We start from the raw sequence: 16,370 nt of genomic DNA, 5'->3' as shown, positions 1-16,370 counted from the left end.
GCCCTTGGCGGGGGGAGAGTACAGGAGCTGCCCGCGCTGCTGGGATGCCTCGTCCAAGGGTGCCCGGAGGTGCTCGGGGCTGGAGACGCCGTGCTGCGGGTGCCCAGGGATGCTCGGGGCTGGAGGCGCCCGTGCCGGGGGGTGCTCGGGGCTGGAGGCGCCCGTGCCGGGGGTATCTGTGGCTCTGCAGGGTGCCCCGGGCTGCTGGAGCCTGGGCAGGGGGTGCCCGTGCAGGGGAAGGGGTAGAGAGGTGCCGGCAAAGGGGTGCTGGGGCTGGGGGCGTTGTGCTGGCGCACAGGGTGCGGAGGAGCCCGGAGCGAGTGCGGGTGGCCCGTGGCTGAGGGTGCGTGTGGGAAGCGCCCCGGGTTTGTGTGGAGGGGGATACAGGGGGTGCGTGGGGCTGGGGGGAGTGTGCCAGCACTATGAGCAGCGGGGGGCGGGGGTGCAGTCCAGCACGGGGTGCCGGGGGTATGTGGGGTGCGTCCGGTGCTGACGTGTGTTGAAGAGGAGCCTAGAGACGGASGGCAGGTGTTGTGTGGGGAAGGGCCTGGAGGAGGCCGGGGCRTTTCAGCCCAACCTGTCCGGCCCTCTAAAGGGCCCTGGGACAAGGAGGGCACTTGGGCTTGTTCCAAGCCAGGCACCTTGCAGCAAGGGGGGCTGCAGGGCCAAGCTGCGGCCAGGCGACGCTGAGGGAGCTGCCRTCAGCCCTGGGGGTGCAGCAGGGCGAAATGGCCAAAGTGGTTCTCTCTCTGGTCCCTGGGGGATGTGAGATGCAACAGGATCTCGGCCGCTCGGGGAGCGAGAGATTGATGCTGCTGGAAGTTTCCACCTGGCCTCTGACTGCTCTGGGGGAGCTGCTGTTCAAGGGTGCCCTGTGATGTGTTTACTTTCAAGCCATTAAAATCTCTCTCTCTTTGGTGTGTGCAGAGTTAGGAGCTGCTCCCTCCTCCTTGAGGCCGGTCCTGCAGCGTGCAAGTGCATCCTTGGCAGCGCTGCTAGACAGATTTGCCTTATTTAAGCTAGTTCTCCCACTCTTAGTGCTTAAAYGCAGTTGAAGTGCCAGGGAATTTCCCCTGGACATCAGAGAAGGAGAAAACAAACTCAAATTTTGTCAAGTGAACGGAACATGTGCATATCAGAGTGATCGGAGATAGATTTTGCCACAGTCTTTCTTATTAGAAGAGGTGGAGAAAGTGGTTAAGGAATCAGTTCTGGAGTTTTCCCTTCAACTCTAAAATAATAGTGTTTTCCTCCTAGAGCAAGTTGTCAGATGTCTTATCATGAAAACAGCTCTTTCTCTGTGTTTTGGAGAATGCAGAAGGTTTTGTCCTCTTGAATTATTTTAACAGAGAATTAACAGCAACAAAAATCTTGGATGTTTTATTCTAAGAAGTCGCTTGATTTCCTGCTGTTAGTATGTAAATATACAGGTGTTTCACTTCCTTTGTGTCTGACTCTTAAGATTTATAGGTCAATGTTGCTTATGGCTGTGAAAAACAAAGGAAACACTTGTCATTGGGGTGTTTTTTCCCTATTACTCTGCTTAGCTTGATAATCTTCAGTATCAGTTGCAGTTGCTGTGGTCGTTCTTCGATTTTAGGGGACTCTGATTCATCTTTATGCTCAAAGTGCTAACTAAAACTGCAGTAACTTGATYGGATATGTCAATGGGTATAAACTGGACACTGAAAGTTAGATCAGTCCCTCTTGCAGTGCGTGATGTACCCACATGTTGCTTGCCGAGCTGAGTGCTGCTCGGCAGCCCCTTGATCCCTGTGCTGCTAGATCCAGGTCTGAGATACGTCTAGCCCTGCCCATCTTGAGAGGTCTCAAAAGTATAACTGGGCCCTGTTCCAGAGAAACACCACCTGATAAATGAAAAGTATTTCTCCCTGCATTGATTTGTGGCTTTAGTAGTTATTTCTAATTTTCCTGAAGGAAGCTTCTGCTTTGCCACGCTTTGCCTCCGCTGAGAACAGGCTCATCTTGCTCACAGCTCTGATTTGGTTTGGCCTTAGTCAGCTATAGCTAGAGGTGGAAAGGCTGCTTTGGGCCCTCTGCGTGGGTCTCTTAATGCTCCTCTTTCCACATTATGGTTTTCACACAGCTGTCATGAAGATGAGAAGGGTGTCTCAGGAACAGGGCACTAGCCTAAAACTGGAAGACCTGGATTCAGAGCCTGTGCCTCATCAGCGCAGAGGCACAGTGTTTCCTGCGTCAGGGGAAGGGGGTTTGTGAGAGTAGGTAATTAAAGATAACAAGCATTTTGTGGTGATGGGACTTGAAATTACAATCTAAAATATACAAATTTGTCCAGAAGCTCCTGAAAGAGAGCTCTGTAGCTATGTGAGAGTGTCYGTGCTGCTCAAGCTGCAGAATGGGGATATTGGTTGGGTCCGTGGTTGTGAGTACTGGCAGGTATTTTGTGTCACCATTTTCCCTTCTGTCGTAGGCGCCTTCCACTGAGCTGGAAGTTGTAGATCCTTAAAGAGGATTGTCTGGCAGTGGAGCCAGGCAGCTCCCTGAGGAAGAAGGCTGGTTCTGATTAGGAAGAAAAGAAAACATCTYTTCCCTTTATATCTCTTGTAGAATATTGAAGATAATGGCACAGTTTCCAAAGTAAATAAATTCTTGTGAGAAGTGAAGGAGCCGCCTCTGAGCAAACCTACCAATCGTGCTGGTGTGAGCGCTCCAGCTGGCTGCTAGCAGGCGTTTCACCGGCTGGACATGGGGTCTCATAGGCTGGCGCGATTGGTAAGTTTTCTCCTCCTACAGCTTGATCATTCGAGTCCAGCCCTGTGCACTTTTTACRTGTGCCGTGAACTCACAACTGGCTTTGAGAGCTCCTCAAAGAGCCAGCAAGCAGAAGCCAGAGTATCTAGGTGGTTAGCTAGTTCGTGAGGCTCTCAGTTTGCATCTTCAGGGGCAGAAACAAGTCCTTGGTTATATTTGTTTGCATAACATGCTAAAAGAAACAGATCTCGAGCCAGCAATCTTTGAGATGTTGGTTGCCGTGCCCTTTTACAGGAGATGAAGAGAAGGGGTGAGGCGGCTGTTTCCACTCCCTAGTGAGATGGGTTTTATATAAAAATGGGCTTATGACAAGCAGAGAAAAAGTGGAAGAGAGTGGCCATAAAAAATGAGAATGAATGAATTTTGTGAGTCAGTGTTCTGTAATCATCTAAAGAGGCTGTTCTGCTCCATTTGGTGTTTGGCTGGGGGTTTACAGAGGGGCATACTGGACCTGAATTGCTGAGGAAGTTCTCCATGGGGTGAATAAATTTGTAGCTTAGGAATTACATTGCATCTGTGGAGACAGGGCTTCTCCCCCAGTCAGCACCCTAATTTATTTGTATGGGCTAATGGGATCTCTGCTGATATGTCTCTCTCTTTTTGACCAGGTCAACATTGCTCTTATTTGTAGTCAGAGCTGTTAATCCTTAACAGTGTCCTAATTCTGCTGAAAGGGAGGGTGCAGCCCTGAAACTTGGGCAGCCGTACAAGCTCCTGGCTTTCTGGGAAGAGTGTGTCCTTTCATCCCAGGCCAGCTAGCCCGGTGCAAATGCCTGATGCTTTAGTCTCCAAGAGGTTGCCACAGTGAGTGAGTGAGAGTGGCTTAAAGGGAATGGATGCCCTTTTCTAAAAAAATGGTGCAAGTAATTTCCATGCAATGCTATCTCAGGCGCCGGGAACCCAGAGCTGACTCTTTCTGGGGATTTATGCGCTCGGTCACGGCAGGCTGTGAAAGAGCCTTCGCGTTGCCTTGAGAGAAGCTTGGAGTCTGCTGCCTAGTGGAGAACTGCCTGCCTTTGGGAAGCGGGCTCCTTGGTGACTTGGCCTGTGGCCCAATCTCTGTGTTTCTTAGCTGCTTTCTGTTTGGCGAAAGGCTTTGCGTTCCCAGGGAGGAGCTGTCTGTTTCTCTGATGACCCACATTATTTTTATAGAGCAGTTCGTGCCTACAGGACAGCCAGGGTGGCACAGGAGGGAGCTGAGGGCACTGACATTGCTGAAACCCTGGTTTTGTTAGCACTGATTGTATCTAAAATGCCTAAATAGCTTTTCTCCCAGCCCTAAGCTGCATTAAGATCTGATGACTGGCTCTTGCACTGGACAGAAGCGCATACAACTCCTGTGTTGTCCGTGCGTTGAACGAAACGCAGCACCGCTTTGTCCAGTGAAGCTGATGCACTTTTGATGCTGTTCGGTTAATTGACGTAGTTCGTTGTTTGCCTCGCTGGTGCAGCGGCGAGTGCTGTGCGCCGGCTCAGCCCCGTTGTGCCTGGCGCTGTGTGGACACGCCGACCCTCCCCGTGTCTACTGGTCTCTCCAGCGCCTCACGTATACACTGCGGAGGGTATTGGAGACTCTTCTGGTGTTGTGTGACCACAGCGGTTTGGTGTGCGCGTCAAGGCTGAGTGTCTGCGCTGGGGGTGACGGTGCGGTGCYTAGGTGCATGCTGCTGCCCTACCTTCCCACCTTGCCTGCCCTGCTGAGCTCACCTTGGGTCGTGCAGTGGGCACCCTTCTCTTCTTCAGTTGCCCGTGCTTGTGTTCGCTTGCACCAGTGAACTGGATTGCAAAACTCCCAGCTCCCCTGTCAGCAAAGACCGGCCTCCTCCCAGGCATGCGTCTAGCGCTCTCCATGGGCTGCGCTTCAGCTCCTCTTTCTGGGCTGTCGGTGCTGCGGGCCTTGTCCTCGTGGGGCTGGAGGGTATTTTCACAGTGTGTTGCTACCCTGCGTGCATAAGAGAAGGGCTGTATCTGTGCGTGTTCAGCTAGTTGAGCTAAACAGTGCATCCCACTCAGATCAGATATATGGGAGACAGCTCACAACCTTGGCCACGTTAGGCATTTACCACCTGTTAGCCAGCATAGTTTCAAAACAGGAGAAAATCCTCATTTTCTTAATACAGGCGTGCTTTTGACTGGGGCTYCTGCATTCACATGCTAGCAGTGAACCCTTCTTTAAGCAAGGTTCGAGTCTGCCTTGTCGAGGTTGTATGCTGGCTCTGATGACCTGCACCCAGCATGTACCGATGCTGCCTGCCTTTGCTGAAAGTGATGCTGATGAGCCTTGGCCGCAGTGAGCTCTGGAGCGTGGAGCTTGCTCCCTTGATGCCTCTCTGCCTTTCTTAACTTTGAAACAATGCCTACATTTATTTTTTCCCAAACATGTTCGTTCCACCATCCGTTTAACCCCTCTTCTTACCCCAGGCCTCCTGCAGCTCTCTCTGGGCAGGAGCATGAAGCTGTTGAACAGAGGCTTTACCTGTGCCAGATTTTCGTTCCACCTGTGTGGAACCCAGAAAACAGCCCTCTGCGGCAGTCCCAAGCGCAGCTTTTGCCTGGTCCCCGCTGAGTGGCAAAAGGCCACTTGCTGAGCTTATGCAACAGTTATTGCTTTGGCTGGTACATTGTGTTATAAGTCGTATGAGGCTTCGTATCTTGGTCGTGCTCTGTCAGTGCTTCTCATCGCTCCTGCAGGCCAGGCATCTTTGTAAATACGGCAGCAGTCGCTTCCCGTCAGTTCACCAGAGCCGGGGCTGTATTTCAGAGATGCCTTAAGAAAACCCCAAACATCCATATTCCTCAGATGGCCATAATTCCCCGTTTGAAACCAGGACATTATCAGCAGTGGTAATAAAGAAAGTTCGAGCTCAGACAAGTTCTCCCTGGCTCCTTGTCTAGGCAAATATTATGAAGCTATTGAGCCATACAGCAAATGCTAGATGGGGGTAGCTGGGGAATTTGCCAAAGGAAATGTCACGGATGAAATGTCTTTCTTGTCTAGCACAAAAGATTTAGCAAATTGTGAGGATTTAGGAGTCTCTCTCCCTGGCTTCACTGTATTAAGCCTTTAAAAAGAAATCATTCCAGCTGTCCTGGTGGCAGGCACAGCCTCATCCTCGTATTTTTGCTTGGCAGTGTTCAGGGCAGTAGAAGTGATGAGCATCAGAGGTTGCAAACTTGCTCCACCTCCCCAAGGACGGTTGTGAACAAGAAGGCAGCGATTGCTCTGAAGGCAGTTAACCGCCCCCTTGTTGCAGCTCTCCCCTGGGATGCCCCCGCCCCAGCGCCGCCTCGCACCCSGCTCCTGCCCCGTAGCCCGCCTGGTTCTGCAGGAGCTACAGCCACTSGAGCCGGTTCCTCCCGGAGGCCTGGGGCGTAGCTTCTCGGCTGTAATTCTGCCCTCTTCCTTTCTCTGAGCGTGTCTCCCCGGTGTGCAGTTCTGGTTCAAATGCTGTAGGCTCTGCAGCCTTGGCTCTGGCTCTTGTAGATGCCGCCTTTCCCTTCTGGGCCTTCCTGTGCTGCTGCTGCTCTTTCCTCCCTGCTCACCAGCAGCTTTTCTCAGCCTCCCCAGACCCTGCTGCCAGCGAGCTCCAGCAGCCTTTTATTCCCTGAAGTAACCTTTTAATTACATAACAACTTAGAAACATTCAGCACCAACAACATACCAAAATAATTGAAACAATGTTTTTGCAGCCTTAAAAAACATGATTCTGTACCAAAACTGTGTCTTCTAAAATTCCGAAAGTTAGAAAAACAAACGGCTAGGAGACAGTGTGGGCCATGGCTGGAGCACGGCGCTGGGAACGGGGAGGCCGCCTCAGCCACTGCGCTGCCCGCGGCCCTGCAAGGCAGCGATGGTCTTTCTCTGCCCGGGGGGGGCACGGCTTCAACTCACCCCTGTACCGAAACACAGGCAGAGGGCTCCAGCCAGTTCCCCCTGGCCCTGTGGTCGGCTGCCTGCAGTAGCAGGCGGTTCCCTGTGGTGGCAAAGGTAAAAGGGTGTTTGAGGAGAAGGTGATGAGATGGTGAGGTTCTTTGGCCCCTTCTTAAGCCCGTGCTGAAGGCACAGAGGTGAAGTTCAATGTTATAGCTGGTGCAGGGAGATACTGGGAAAGTCCGTTGGCATCCGGGCCGTGGGCTGGGCRCACTCAGGAGTTGCGGTCTCCGTTCTTGCTGCTGGTCTTACCCCTCCGTCTCTGTGCTTCCTCCTTGCAGATCAAGAGGACAGTATGGCTGCGACTGCCGCCGTCAGCCCCAGTGAATACCTGCAGCCTGCTGCCTCCGCGGCCCAGGTGAGCGCTGGGGCGTTGGCGAGCTCGTGGCTCCCCGCCATGGCAAGGCAGAGGGATGTGTTGCGAGGTGCAGAATTGCAAACAGCACATCATTTTGTTGGTAGCTCTGTGCCTTCTTTGCAGATCAGCTCTTCCTGCCTCCACCATAGCTGGCGTTGCTGTGTCAGGAGGAGAGGTGGCTGCAACACAGACTGGGGAGCTGTGCTCTGAATTTGTTCCCCGTCCTGATACTGGCTCTTTCTGAGGCTGTGGAGCGTTGTTTCTCCTCCTTGTGCTGCGTTTTCCTTAGGGACCTCTTGGGTTCCATTAGCAGCTGATACCAGAAGGGGGTCTCTGGATTAATATTAATATTATTATTAATAGTGAAACTCTCCAGGGTGTGTGTAATGCATGTAAATAGCAACATGCATAGCAGAGTGAGCTAAAGACACAYGTGACGTGGGTAATTGTGTAGCTCTTTCAAGATGCGGTGCCTCATTGACATGGACTGGATTACTTTTGGTAGGGTGCACCCTTTCCTTCACTGCCTTGAGTGCCAGATGTGTTTGGCACGAGCCCCTGTCTCTAACACCCTCATCTCCCCCTGGTTTCCTAGGACTCTCAGCCGTCTCCGCTAGCCCTCCTTGCAGCGACATGTAGCAAAATTGGTCCCCCAGCAGTGGAAGCCGCCGTGACTCCTCCTGCGCCTCCTCWACCAACACCTCGTAAACTCATCCCCATCAAACCTGCTCCGCTCCCTCTGGGCTCTGGAAAGAACAGCTTTGGGATCCTGTCATCAAAAGGGAACCTCTTCCAGATCCAGGGCTCTCAGGTTGGCACCTCCTACCCCGGAGGGCAGCTGGTTTTCGCCATTCAGAATCCAGCTGTGATCAACAAAGGGACCCGCTCATCTGCGAACATCCAGTACCAGGCAGTGCCTCAGATCCAGGCCACGGGAGGGCAGACCATCCAAGTCCAGCCCAACCTCACCAACCAAATCCAGATTATTCCAGGCACTAATCAAGCGATTCTCACCCCATCCTCTTCCTCTCACAAGCCTGTGCCAATCAAGCCAGCTCCRGCACAGAAGGGTGGAGCTTCGCCAGTGCAGGGCGCAAGCAACGTTGTCAAACTAACCAGCGGCAGCAACGTGACTCTTACCCTGCCCGTGAACAACCTGGTGAACGCTACTGAGTCTGGCACACAGGCTCAAATCATTGCAGAGAGTCCCTCGAAGCCCAGCAAAAAGCCTCGAAAGAAAGCCACGTCACCAGCCCAGCCCACCGCCATGGCTGTGGCTGAGCAAGTGGAGACGGTGTTAATAGAGACCACAGCAGAGAACATCATCCAGGCAGGGAACAACCTGCTCATCGTGCAGAGCCCGGGCTCTGGTCAGCCAGCGGTGGTGCAGCAAGTGCAGGTGGTGCAACCCAAGCAGGAGCCGCAGGTGGTGCAGATCCCGCAGCAGGCCCTGCGCGTTGTCCAGGCAGCCTCTGCCACACTCCCCACCGTCCCCCAAAAATCCAACCAGAACTTCCAGATACAGACAACAGAACCCACCCCCACCCAGGTACYGTGTCCTGAGCCCTCCCTCATCCTCAAGGTCCCTCCTCTACACTGTTCCACCTTCAATCCCTGACCTGAGTTTTAAAAAGCCTAGGGGTTTTGTGAGCTGCCAAAACCTGGCACCCAGTTTAGACAGCCCTCTGCAGTGGCTGTGTGGGTCCCCTGATGTCTAAGAAAGGTTAGGAATGTCACCATTCCCTCAGGAAGGTTTTAAGTCTCTCTCTTTTGCTGGCTGCCTGTTTTTCTAGGACTTGTAGGAATGCAGTGTCCTTGAAACCTCTGCTGTGCTTCCAGATCAGGTTGGGATTAGGCAGCTGGTTCGGAAGCTCTTGGGAAATGGCAGGAGGTGGGGGAGCAAGGCTCATGCTGCTGGACTGCATAATTGGCGTTGCTTTTGGAAACCTGGCTACAAGGGCAAAGCAGCCCTTTGCTGCTGTGCGAGGCCAGGACCTTTCTGCAGGAGGCCCGGTATTTTCAGATGCTTGGGTGACTTCTGCTTTTCTTTGGCTTGTTGAAGGCCCAGATTCTTGGGTTGCATAGGGAGGGYGACTGGTGCGATAGGAGATGTTTTCCCCTGGTGATGGTGACTGGTCTGATTCTTCTCTTACCATCAGGTCTACTTCAAAACGCCCTCGGGTGAGCTGCAGACAGTGCTGCTCCAGGAAGCCCCGGCCATGACGGTGGCTCCATCTGGGACCTCTTGCAGTAGCCCTGTGTCCCGCAGCTCCGGCGCAGCGGGCAGCAGCAAGAAACCAGCCATGCGCAAGGAGCGCCCTCTGCCAAAGATCGCCCCCGCTGGAGGCATCATCAGTTTGAACACAGCTCAGCTGGCAGCTGCAGCACAGGCCATGCAGACCATCAACATCAATGGCGTGCAAGTTCAGGGTGTGCCTGTCACCATCACCAACACCGGAGGTGGGCTGCACACCACTCTGTGTCTGGGCAGGCGGGCAGGATAGCAGGATGTGTGGGGGGCTCCCTGGTCCAGAGGACAGAAAGCCCCTGCTAGCTGCACTTTGCAGCTGGGATGTCGCTGCTTTACAAGCAGATCCATTGTAGCCTGCGGCTGAGTGCTAAATGCCATGGGTTTCTCTAGCTCCCTTTGCTCCAGGAGACCCAGAGTGTTTCTTAGGTATTCCTGGGGCTCTGCTGGGTCTTCCCAGGCCTGTCCTGGTAAGCTTTGTCAGCAAGGGTAGATAACAGAGACAGCTTACCTTCGGAGCGTGGTCGTGCTGAGCTGCAGGACATCTCTGAGGGCAGAGAGGCCGAGGCTGTCCGAGGGCTCAGGCTGGCTGTTTGCTCCTGAGCTCTGTGAGTGGGTGAAGGCTGAGCTACAGCCAGGCTGTGGAGTGAGACAGGTGTCTTTGGAGAGCGGGGACCCAGCTGGTCTGGGGGTACCATGCTCTGGTTCCCTTCTTCAGCTCTTCTGTGGGGAGCTCTGCTGCAAATYGTGCTGACACTAGCAGTGAGTCCTGTGGAGTTCAGCTCCAGGGCTGGGACATTTCTCCATGCACCTGCTGTGTTGCCAGGTGGATAAGGCTGCTGGTGGTGGGTTTCTGATAGTCAGGCCAGGAGCTGCCTTCACAGCCTCTGTGCTCCTCCAAGCTGTGTAAGAGCTAGCAAGGGATTGCTGTTTGCTCCAAGTGAACCTAGCCCTTCCCGCCTCTGTGGGACAARTATGTCCCTTAAGCTCTCACAGAAAATAGCCAGACACAGCCCAAGGCCTGTGCTTGGGGCTGTTTGTGAGCCCCAGACAGCTCCTGTGCAGGGAACAGCACGTCTCTGCGGCTGCTCCATCCTCTCCTCCTGGCCCCAGCAAACCTTCCTTGTCCCCTGCTCGGCGATCCCCAGCCCACACCTGGTAGCATTTGCTGCAGGGAGCCAGGGGAAGGAAGTCACRTCTAAGGGAAGTTTGTCTGCTTTCTGATCCAGAAATACCTGCTGGTGTTCAGTGGTTTCTCTCTCAGCAAGAACCGGCAGGAGTCCCAGCGCGGTTTTGCAGTTGGAAGCTGTTCTTTCTTGCTTGACTAAACTATGTCAGCATAAAATCCAGGCTGGTGTGGTTTAGTGCTCCGCAGTGGGCTGCTGTCATTGCTGGGGTTGGTTTTAAAGGGATTTTTAATTGCTGCTTTGTGTGTAAACCTGGGACCCGCAGTGAGTGTTGGGGAGATGCTAGAGGCAGATGTTGCTGCTGCCTGCGCCATTCCCTGCAAGGTGCCACAAGGCTGGCTGGGGCCTTGCTTCACTCTTGGCCTGGGGGGGACCGGTGGGACCTGCTGGCTGCTGCTGCTCTGTGAACGAAATGAATTGAGGCAGATCTCAGCCTGGTTTTATCTGGGATGCGGTCCACCTCCTGAGAGCGTGTTTGGTAGAGTTGCCCAGACCCTGTGCTTAGTGCCTTTTCTCCCAGTGGACGTGGAAGCACCTTTGCTCTGCCCCTGCCCACAATCCACAACTCCTTTGCAGTGACCCTTTCTCTGCCTGGCCATCAAGTCCCACTTCTCCTCTTTCCCYGCTGCCCCCAGAGCAGCAATCCCGCTTGCTGACCCCCTCTTCTTCTTTCCAGCCCCCTTCTCGGCTGCCGGGTGCTGTGCAAGGCCCTGGCGTGGCCCTGGCTGCCGCGTCTGTGAGCGCCCAAGCGTGGAGCGGCCCTTAGGGTCCAGGGTAAGTCCCATTTTTTTGGTCAATATATTGCACGTTTTTTCAAAGTTTCTTTTTTGTTTCCTCTTTGGTCATTTCCCCACCCCGAAGGGTCGAACCGAAAACTTTGAAAAACCGCACAGTATATTCAGAAAAAAGGGACTTACTTGCCCCGCTTGGGGGCCAGCACGTGGTGAGGCAGAGGGGCCGTGGCAGTGCTGCATGYGGGGCAGGGGGTGATGAGACCTGACGTGTCTGCCAGGGGTCGGTCCCACCCCGCGCTAGGGCCCTTTGGCAGCCACCTCCAAAGGGTTTTCAGCGGGAGCTGCACGAGGAGCATGGACAAACACGTACGGCCACAGCAGGCAGGGCGCCGCGCGGCCCCGCGGGAGCTGAGGCCTCCTCAGGGCCCTGGGCAGAGCCTCAACCCCCTCCTTTTCGCCCTCAGGCCAGCAGCAGCTGACGGTGCAGAACGTGTCTGGCAATAACCTGACCATCAGCGGGCTGAGCCCGACCCAGATCCAGCTCCAGATGGAGCAAGCCCTGTCCGGAGAGATGCAGCCGGGGGAGAAGAGGCGGCGGATGGCATGTACCTGCCCCAACTGCAAGGATGGGGAGAAGAGGTGAGCAGCGCGCGGCGGGGAGAGGGCAGGCCCCGCCGGCGGGCCCGGCCCTCCCCGAGGCTAACGCTTGCCCTGTTGCTTTGCCCCGCTGCAGGCCGGGGGACCAAGGGAAGAAGAAGCACATCTGCCACATCCCCGAGTGCGGGCGTACCTTCCGCAAGACCTCGCTGCTGCGCGCTCACGTGCGCTTGCACACGGGCGAGCGCCCCTTCGTCTGCAACTGGGTCTTCTGCGGGAAGCGCTTCACGCGCAGCGATGAGCTGCAGCGGCATGCCCGCACGCACACAGGTCTGCGGCCCCACGGGGCACGGCTCAGCACCGGCGCGCGGCCCCCTGCGTCCACCCTGGGCAGCCTCGGGGCTCAGTTTGCGCAAGGCCCTGCGCCTCGTAAGAGCCGAAGGGGCGTGCTGAGCCGAGGACTGGGATGAACTCGGGCCGCTGCGATATTGTCCTTGCTGTTTGGCTGAGTTACTGGGGAGGGATTGGAAAGCAAGGGCGGGGGTCTCTGCTGCCTKTAGGTTGCTTCAGATGAAGGTGGTGACGGAGGTGTCGTGGAAGGGCCAGGGGGAGCGGCTGCAGAAAGCACCTGACACGGGCACGTCTCTGCAACCCTGGGAGRTCCCCACAGTTGTGACTGTGGTCGGTTAGGGGAATGCAGGGACGAAAGCGCGGCTGGGAGCGCGGTGCTGCCCTCCGTGCCAGGCACACCGACTGTCCAGCCCTGACCGCTGCTGCTCTTCCCCGCAGGTGACAAGCGATTCGAGTGCGCGCAGTGCCAGAAACGCTTCATGCGGAGTGACCACCTGACGAAGCACTATAAAACCCACCTGGTCACCAAGAACTTGTAGGGCCGGCAGCTGCCCCGCGGCTCCCCGGCCGCGCAGACAGGCCCTGCGAGGGCCACCTGGGTGCCAGCCTGGGACTCSGCGGCCCTTGCAGCACTCCGGCGTCCCCGTGTCCCCGGAGAGGGGCTGTGCCCCTGCCAGCACAGCCCTCGGGAACGTCCTCCTTCCCTGCCGTCGCCGGGCCCCGACACAGGAGAAGCCCTTTCTGAAGGGCAAGAGGGGACGAACCTCCTTACGGACCCCCAGGGGCCGTGGGGCAGAGTGCCTGAGGGCGACCTCCGCAGAAGGGCCTGGCCGTGGCCCGAGCCGGCGAAACGTCCTCACGGGCACACGGGAGTTGTGCACGGAGGCGACCGGGCGCTCGGGTGCGGACAGGCCAGGAGAGGCTCCACAGCACATTCCTACTTTATATTTAAAATCTATAAATAGCTATAAATATCTCTATATAAACCCCTTTGGAAGGTCCCTTTTTTCTATGGAGATCGTTGCCTTACGCTCCCTGCTCCTGATTATGAACACTGTGTATTGTGAGTGCTTTTTTAAAATCTTTATTTAATTGCTCCCTTTTAAGATGCTGCCCATCCCATTGCCCCTTTTCTCCTAACGTTTCTTTYCCAATAATGAAGAGTTTTTTTTGTTCTTTTTGTTTGTTTTCTCCAGTGATTTCTTTCTTTCCCCCTTTGTTTCCCAGTGATGTGGCATTTCCTTTTGAATCTTGGGACTTTAACCCCCCCCTTCCTTCCCCGTGTGCTGCCCGCYATCCCCACTGTGTATAGTGTACATTGTATCATAGACTATATTGCTTTTGTGTTTACTACATGTTTAAAAACATATGGCTTGTTATTTTTGAGCTTTTAAATTAAACAAATCCACTTTATTTTTTAGTTGTAACTGCCCGAGGTTGTTTTCTGGATTACGTGACAGATCTGTTATACTTTATTATCTGTAAATGGCTGGCCACTATGGAGTCAGCCAAGAGTTTTTCCTGCTAAATAAATTTAGTCACCAGAGGCAAATCCAGTGCCGCCTGTGCTGCTGAGGGTCCTTTCTCCCGAGCGCCGWGTCCGCGGAGCAGCCGCGGGACGAGCGGAGGCTCCCGCACCAGAGCGAGGTGCGAGCTGGAGCCAGGCTGGCGCCAGGAGGCCCCAGCCCCACGCGGCCCGGGACCGGCTGGACGACCGCGGCCGGCGCAGCCCCGGTGCTGCCCCCGCGTCCCCCCAGCCCGCCTGCTCTCCCTCGGCTACTGCCGCCCAAAGGGCAGCGCCCCCCGGCCGGGCAGCTGGGCTCGGGGCCGAGCGTCCCCCGCGCAGCCGCCATCGGGGCTGTCCTGGCTGCGGCCGCGGCGGGACGCGCGCAGCGAAGCCCAGCCCCGTGGCGGCCAAGAGCCAAAAACGAAACACGGGGCAGGCGCGAGGGCTGCAGGGACAGAGCTGACGGCAGTACTGGGGGGGAGAGAGAGAGAGGGAGCTTTATTTACAGGAAACCAAACAGTCGTCGGAACCAAACTTCTTTACAAGAAAACAGTCCTGGGCCGTGGCTGAACGGATGGAGCTCCAGCAAGCCGGAGGCAGCTCCGCCACGCGGACCCCGGCTCTGCTTCCGTGCTCCGGGGATCGCGGCTCGCTCCAGCAGCGGGATGCCGCCTCCGTCCCCGCGGTAAGATGCAGGAGCCCGGCAGCGCCCTGCTCCGACCACCCTCCAGCCCTGCCAGCCCCCGCTCCCCGCAGCCGACGGAGCAGGACGCGCCGCCGGCACCCGGATGCGGATCCCTCGGCGATGGGGATGTAGGGCTGGGCCAGCCGGGGGGACGCCTCCCGCTGTGGTTTCTGCTGGGCGGAGGGTGGGAAGGGTCCCCCCGTGCTGGCACTGCGCGAGCCGCCGGCCCCCGGGGCAGTAGCAGAGGGGTGAATCCCCGGTCCAGCCCGGTGACACCCAGCGACAGCCGCAGCTGCAGCCGTCCACGAGCGCGAGGGCTGCGTTCCCCGGTCCCCAGCACATACCGGCGGAGGGAGAGCACGTCCCTCCCCGTCCCCTCTCCGCAGCAGCTGCGCTGGAGGGCTCAGCCCCCCGACGGTCGAGCTGGCTGAAGGGCCAGGGCCGTCCYGTGGTCCTGGCTCAGTCCATCTTCACGACCATCTTCTTGACGGCCCGCCGGGACGTGCCGCACTTGCTGTTGATGACGGCGTTGAAGTTGCAGCCCCGGCCGCACATCTTGGTGACGTACTCTGCGGGGCGGATGGGCACCGGTGCTCACCCGTGGCCCGGCGGAGGCAGCCGGGGATGGTGACCCCGGCCCCACGGCCCCACGGCGCTCTCCAGGACTTTCTGTTCCACCCTGCGGCCACCACGGCTGAGCCTGGTGGGTGCCCAGCAGACCCCTGGCTTGTGCTCTGCCCCAACGCACCCCCGCGGGCGCGAGGAGGGGACGCGGGGCTCACCCCGACGCCGGCCCCCTCCCTGGTCCCTACCTTTGATGGCGCTGACCACGGCGACCGGGAGGCGGAGGGGCCGCTCCATGGTGGTGTTGTTGTGGGCGATGCGCTGCCCCGTGGCCGAGGACCGGGCCAGCGTCTCCCGGGAGAAGAAGTAGTCGAGGAGCCGCCGCGTCATGAGCTTGGGCTTGTCCGTGGAGACCTGCGAGAGGTCGTCCAGCTGCGGGTGGGTGATGTAGACACCCGAGTTGGGCACCAGCTCCAGTTTGGGCCTCCCGTTCTCCTGCGGCAAGGGGAGAGCTCTCATCATCCCCGGATCCCCCCTTCCAGCTCCCAGACCCCCCCCCCAGTGACCCTGGGGGCCCCCTCTGTCCCCCGCCATCCCGTCTGCCCCCTCCAYGCCCCGGCCTCCCCGCGCACCTCCACTGGCGAGGCCCAGAGCGGGGTGCCATCGGGCAGCGTGTCCCTGCCGCTCTCCTCCCAGAGGCAGGCGGAGTCGGTGAGCGCCGCCGGGCTCCCGGCGCCCTCCTCGGTGCCCAGGCAGGGGGTGACGCCGCCGGGCAGCCCTGCCCGCAGCCGCCGGGCCGGGGGGCTCCGCGGCACGTCGGCCGCGGCGCAGCCTTGCTCCCCGGGGCCGGAGAAGGGCTGGAGCCCCCCGACCTGCGGGGACAGCGAGGGCTCAGCTGGGGTGACCGGGACCCGGCGGAGCTGGGGTGGGGTGGGGGTGGGGGACGAGCCTGGGGGCAGGGGCACCCGCGCCCCACCGCCGGCCGGGACCCACCTGAGCCGCAGCGCCGCTCTCCAGCAGCCTCACCAGGCCCTTGAGGAACTGGACGTCGCCGTCGCTGACGCCTGCGGGGACACGACGGGGACCCCGGCTGCTCCCCTCCGTCCCCACCGCCGCCCCCCACCACGGCGGGGGCCACCCCAGCCCTCGCCCTGCCCCATCCCCCGGGCACGTCCCCACCGCCGGCGCCGTTACCGATGCAGCCGGCGCCCGAGGCCAGCAGGGTCCTGGCGGCAGCGGGCGCCCCGGTGCCGGCCGAGAGCAGGTCGTTCTCCTCCTCCAGGCGACGGATGTGGCTCTTGAGCTGCCGGTTCTCCAGCTCCAGCTCGCGGAGGCGGCGGTCGCGGCGCAGGGCGGCCTCGTCCCGCGAGGCCAGCGCCCGCCGCAGCTCGGCCGCCTGGGCCTCGAGCTCCCGC

The 16,370-nt window shown here is 57.8% G+C and overlaps 1 protein-coding gene across 4 annotated transcripts in view; it reads left to right on the top strand.

Moving 5' to 3' along the window:
* The window catches only part of SP2 (Sp2 transcription factor), a 14,279-nt gene extending 524 nt beyond the window's left edge, over positions 1-13,755 (top strand). Inside the window, exons 2-8 of one of the 4 annotated variants that reach the window (XM_085313041.1) lie at positions 2,590-2,754; positions 7,006-7,082; positions 7,678-8,631; positions 9,242-9,542; positions 11,716-11,890; positions 11,985-12,178; positions 12,638-13,755. In XM_085313041.1, the coding sequence (XP_085169167.1) occupies positions 7,020-7,082; positions 7,678-8,631; positions 9,242-9,542; positions 11,716-11,890; positions 11,985-12,178; positions 12,638-12,738 (1,788 nt within the window). In that variant the 5' untranslated portion in view covers positions 2,590-2,754; positions 7,006-7,019 and the 3' untranslated portion in view covers positions 12,739-13,755. Of the gene's footprint in view, positions 1-2,589; positions 2,755-7,005; positions 7,083-7,677; positions 8,632-9,241; positions 9,543-11,193; positions 11,292-11,715; positions 11,891-11,984; positions 12,179-12,637 lie in introns of those variants that run through there. The other 3 variants (XM_085313040.1, XM_085313042.1, XM_085313043.1) reach the window with 3 other exon arrangements.
* Positions 13,756-16,370: the final 2,615 nt, after the last annotated feature.

The sequence above is a fragment of the Rhea americana genome, unplaced genomic scaffold (genome assembly GCF_003343005.1).
Source record: "Rhea americana isolate MKP2758 unplaced genomic scaffold, rheAme1 scaffold_374, whole genome shotgun sequence".
NCBI lineage: Eukaryota > Metazoa > Chordata > Aves > Rheiformes > Rheidae > Rhea > Rhea americana.
The sequence above is the reverse complement of the archived record's forward strand: the minus strand, read 5'-3'. Positions and strand labels throughout refer to the sequence as shown.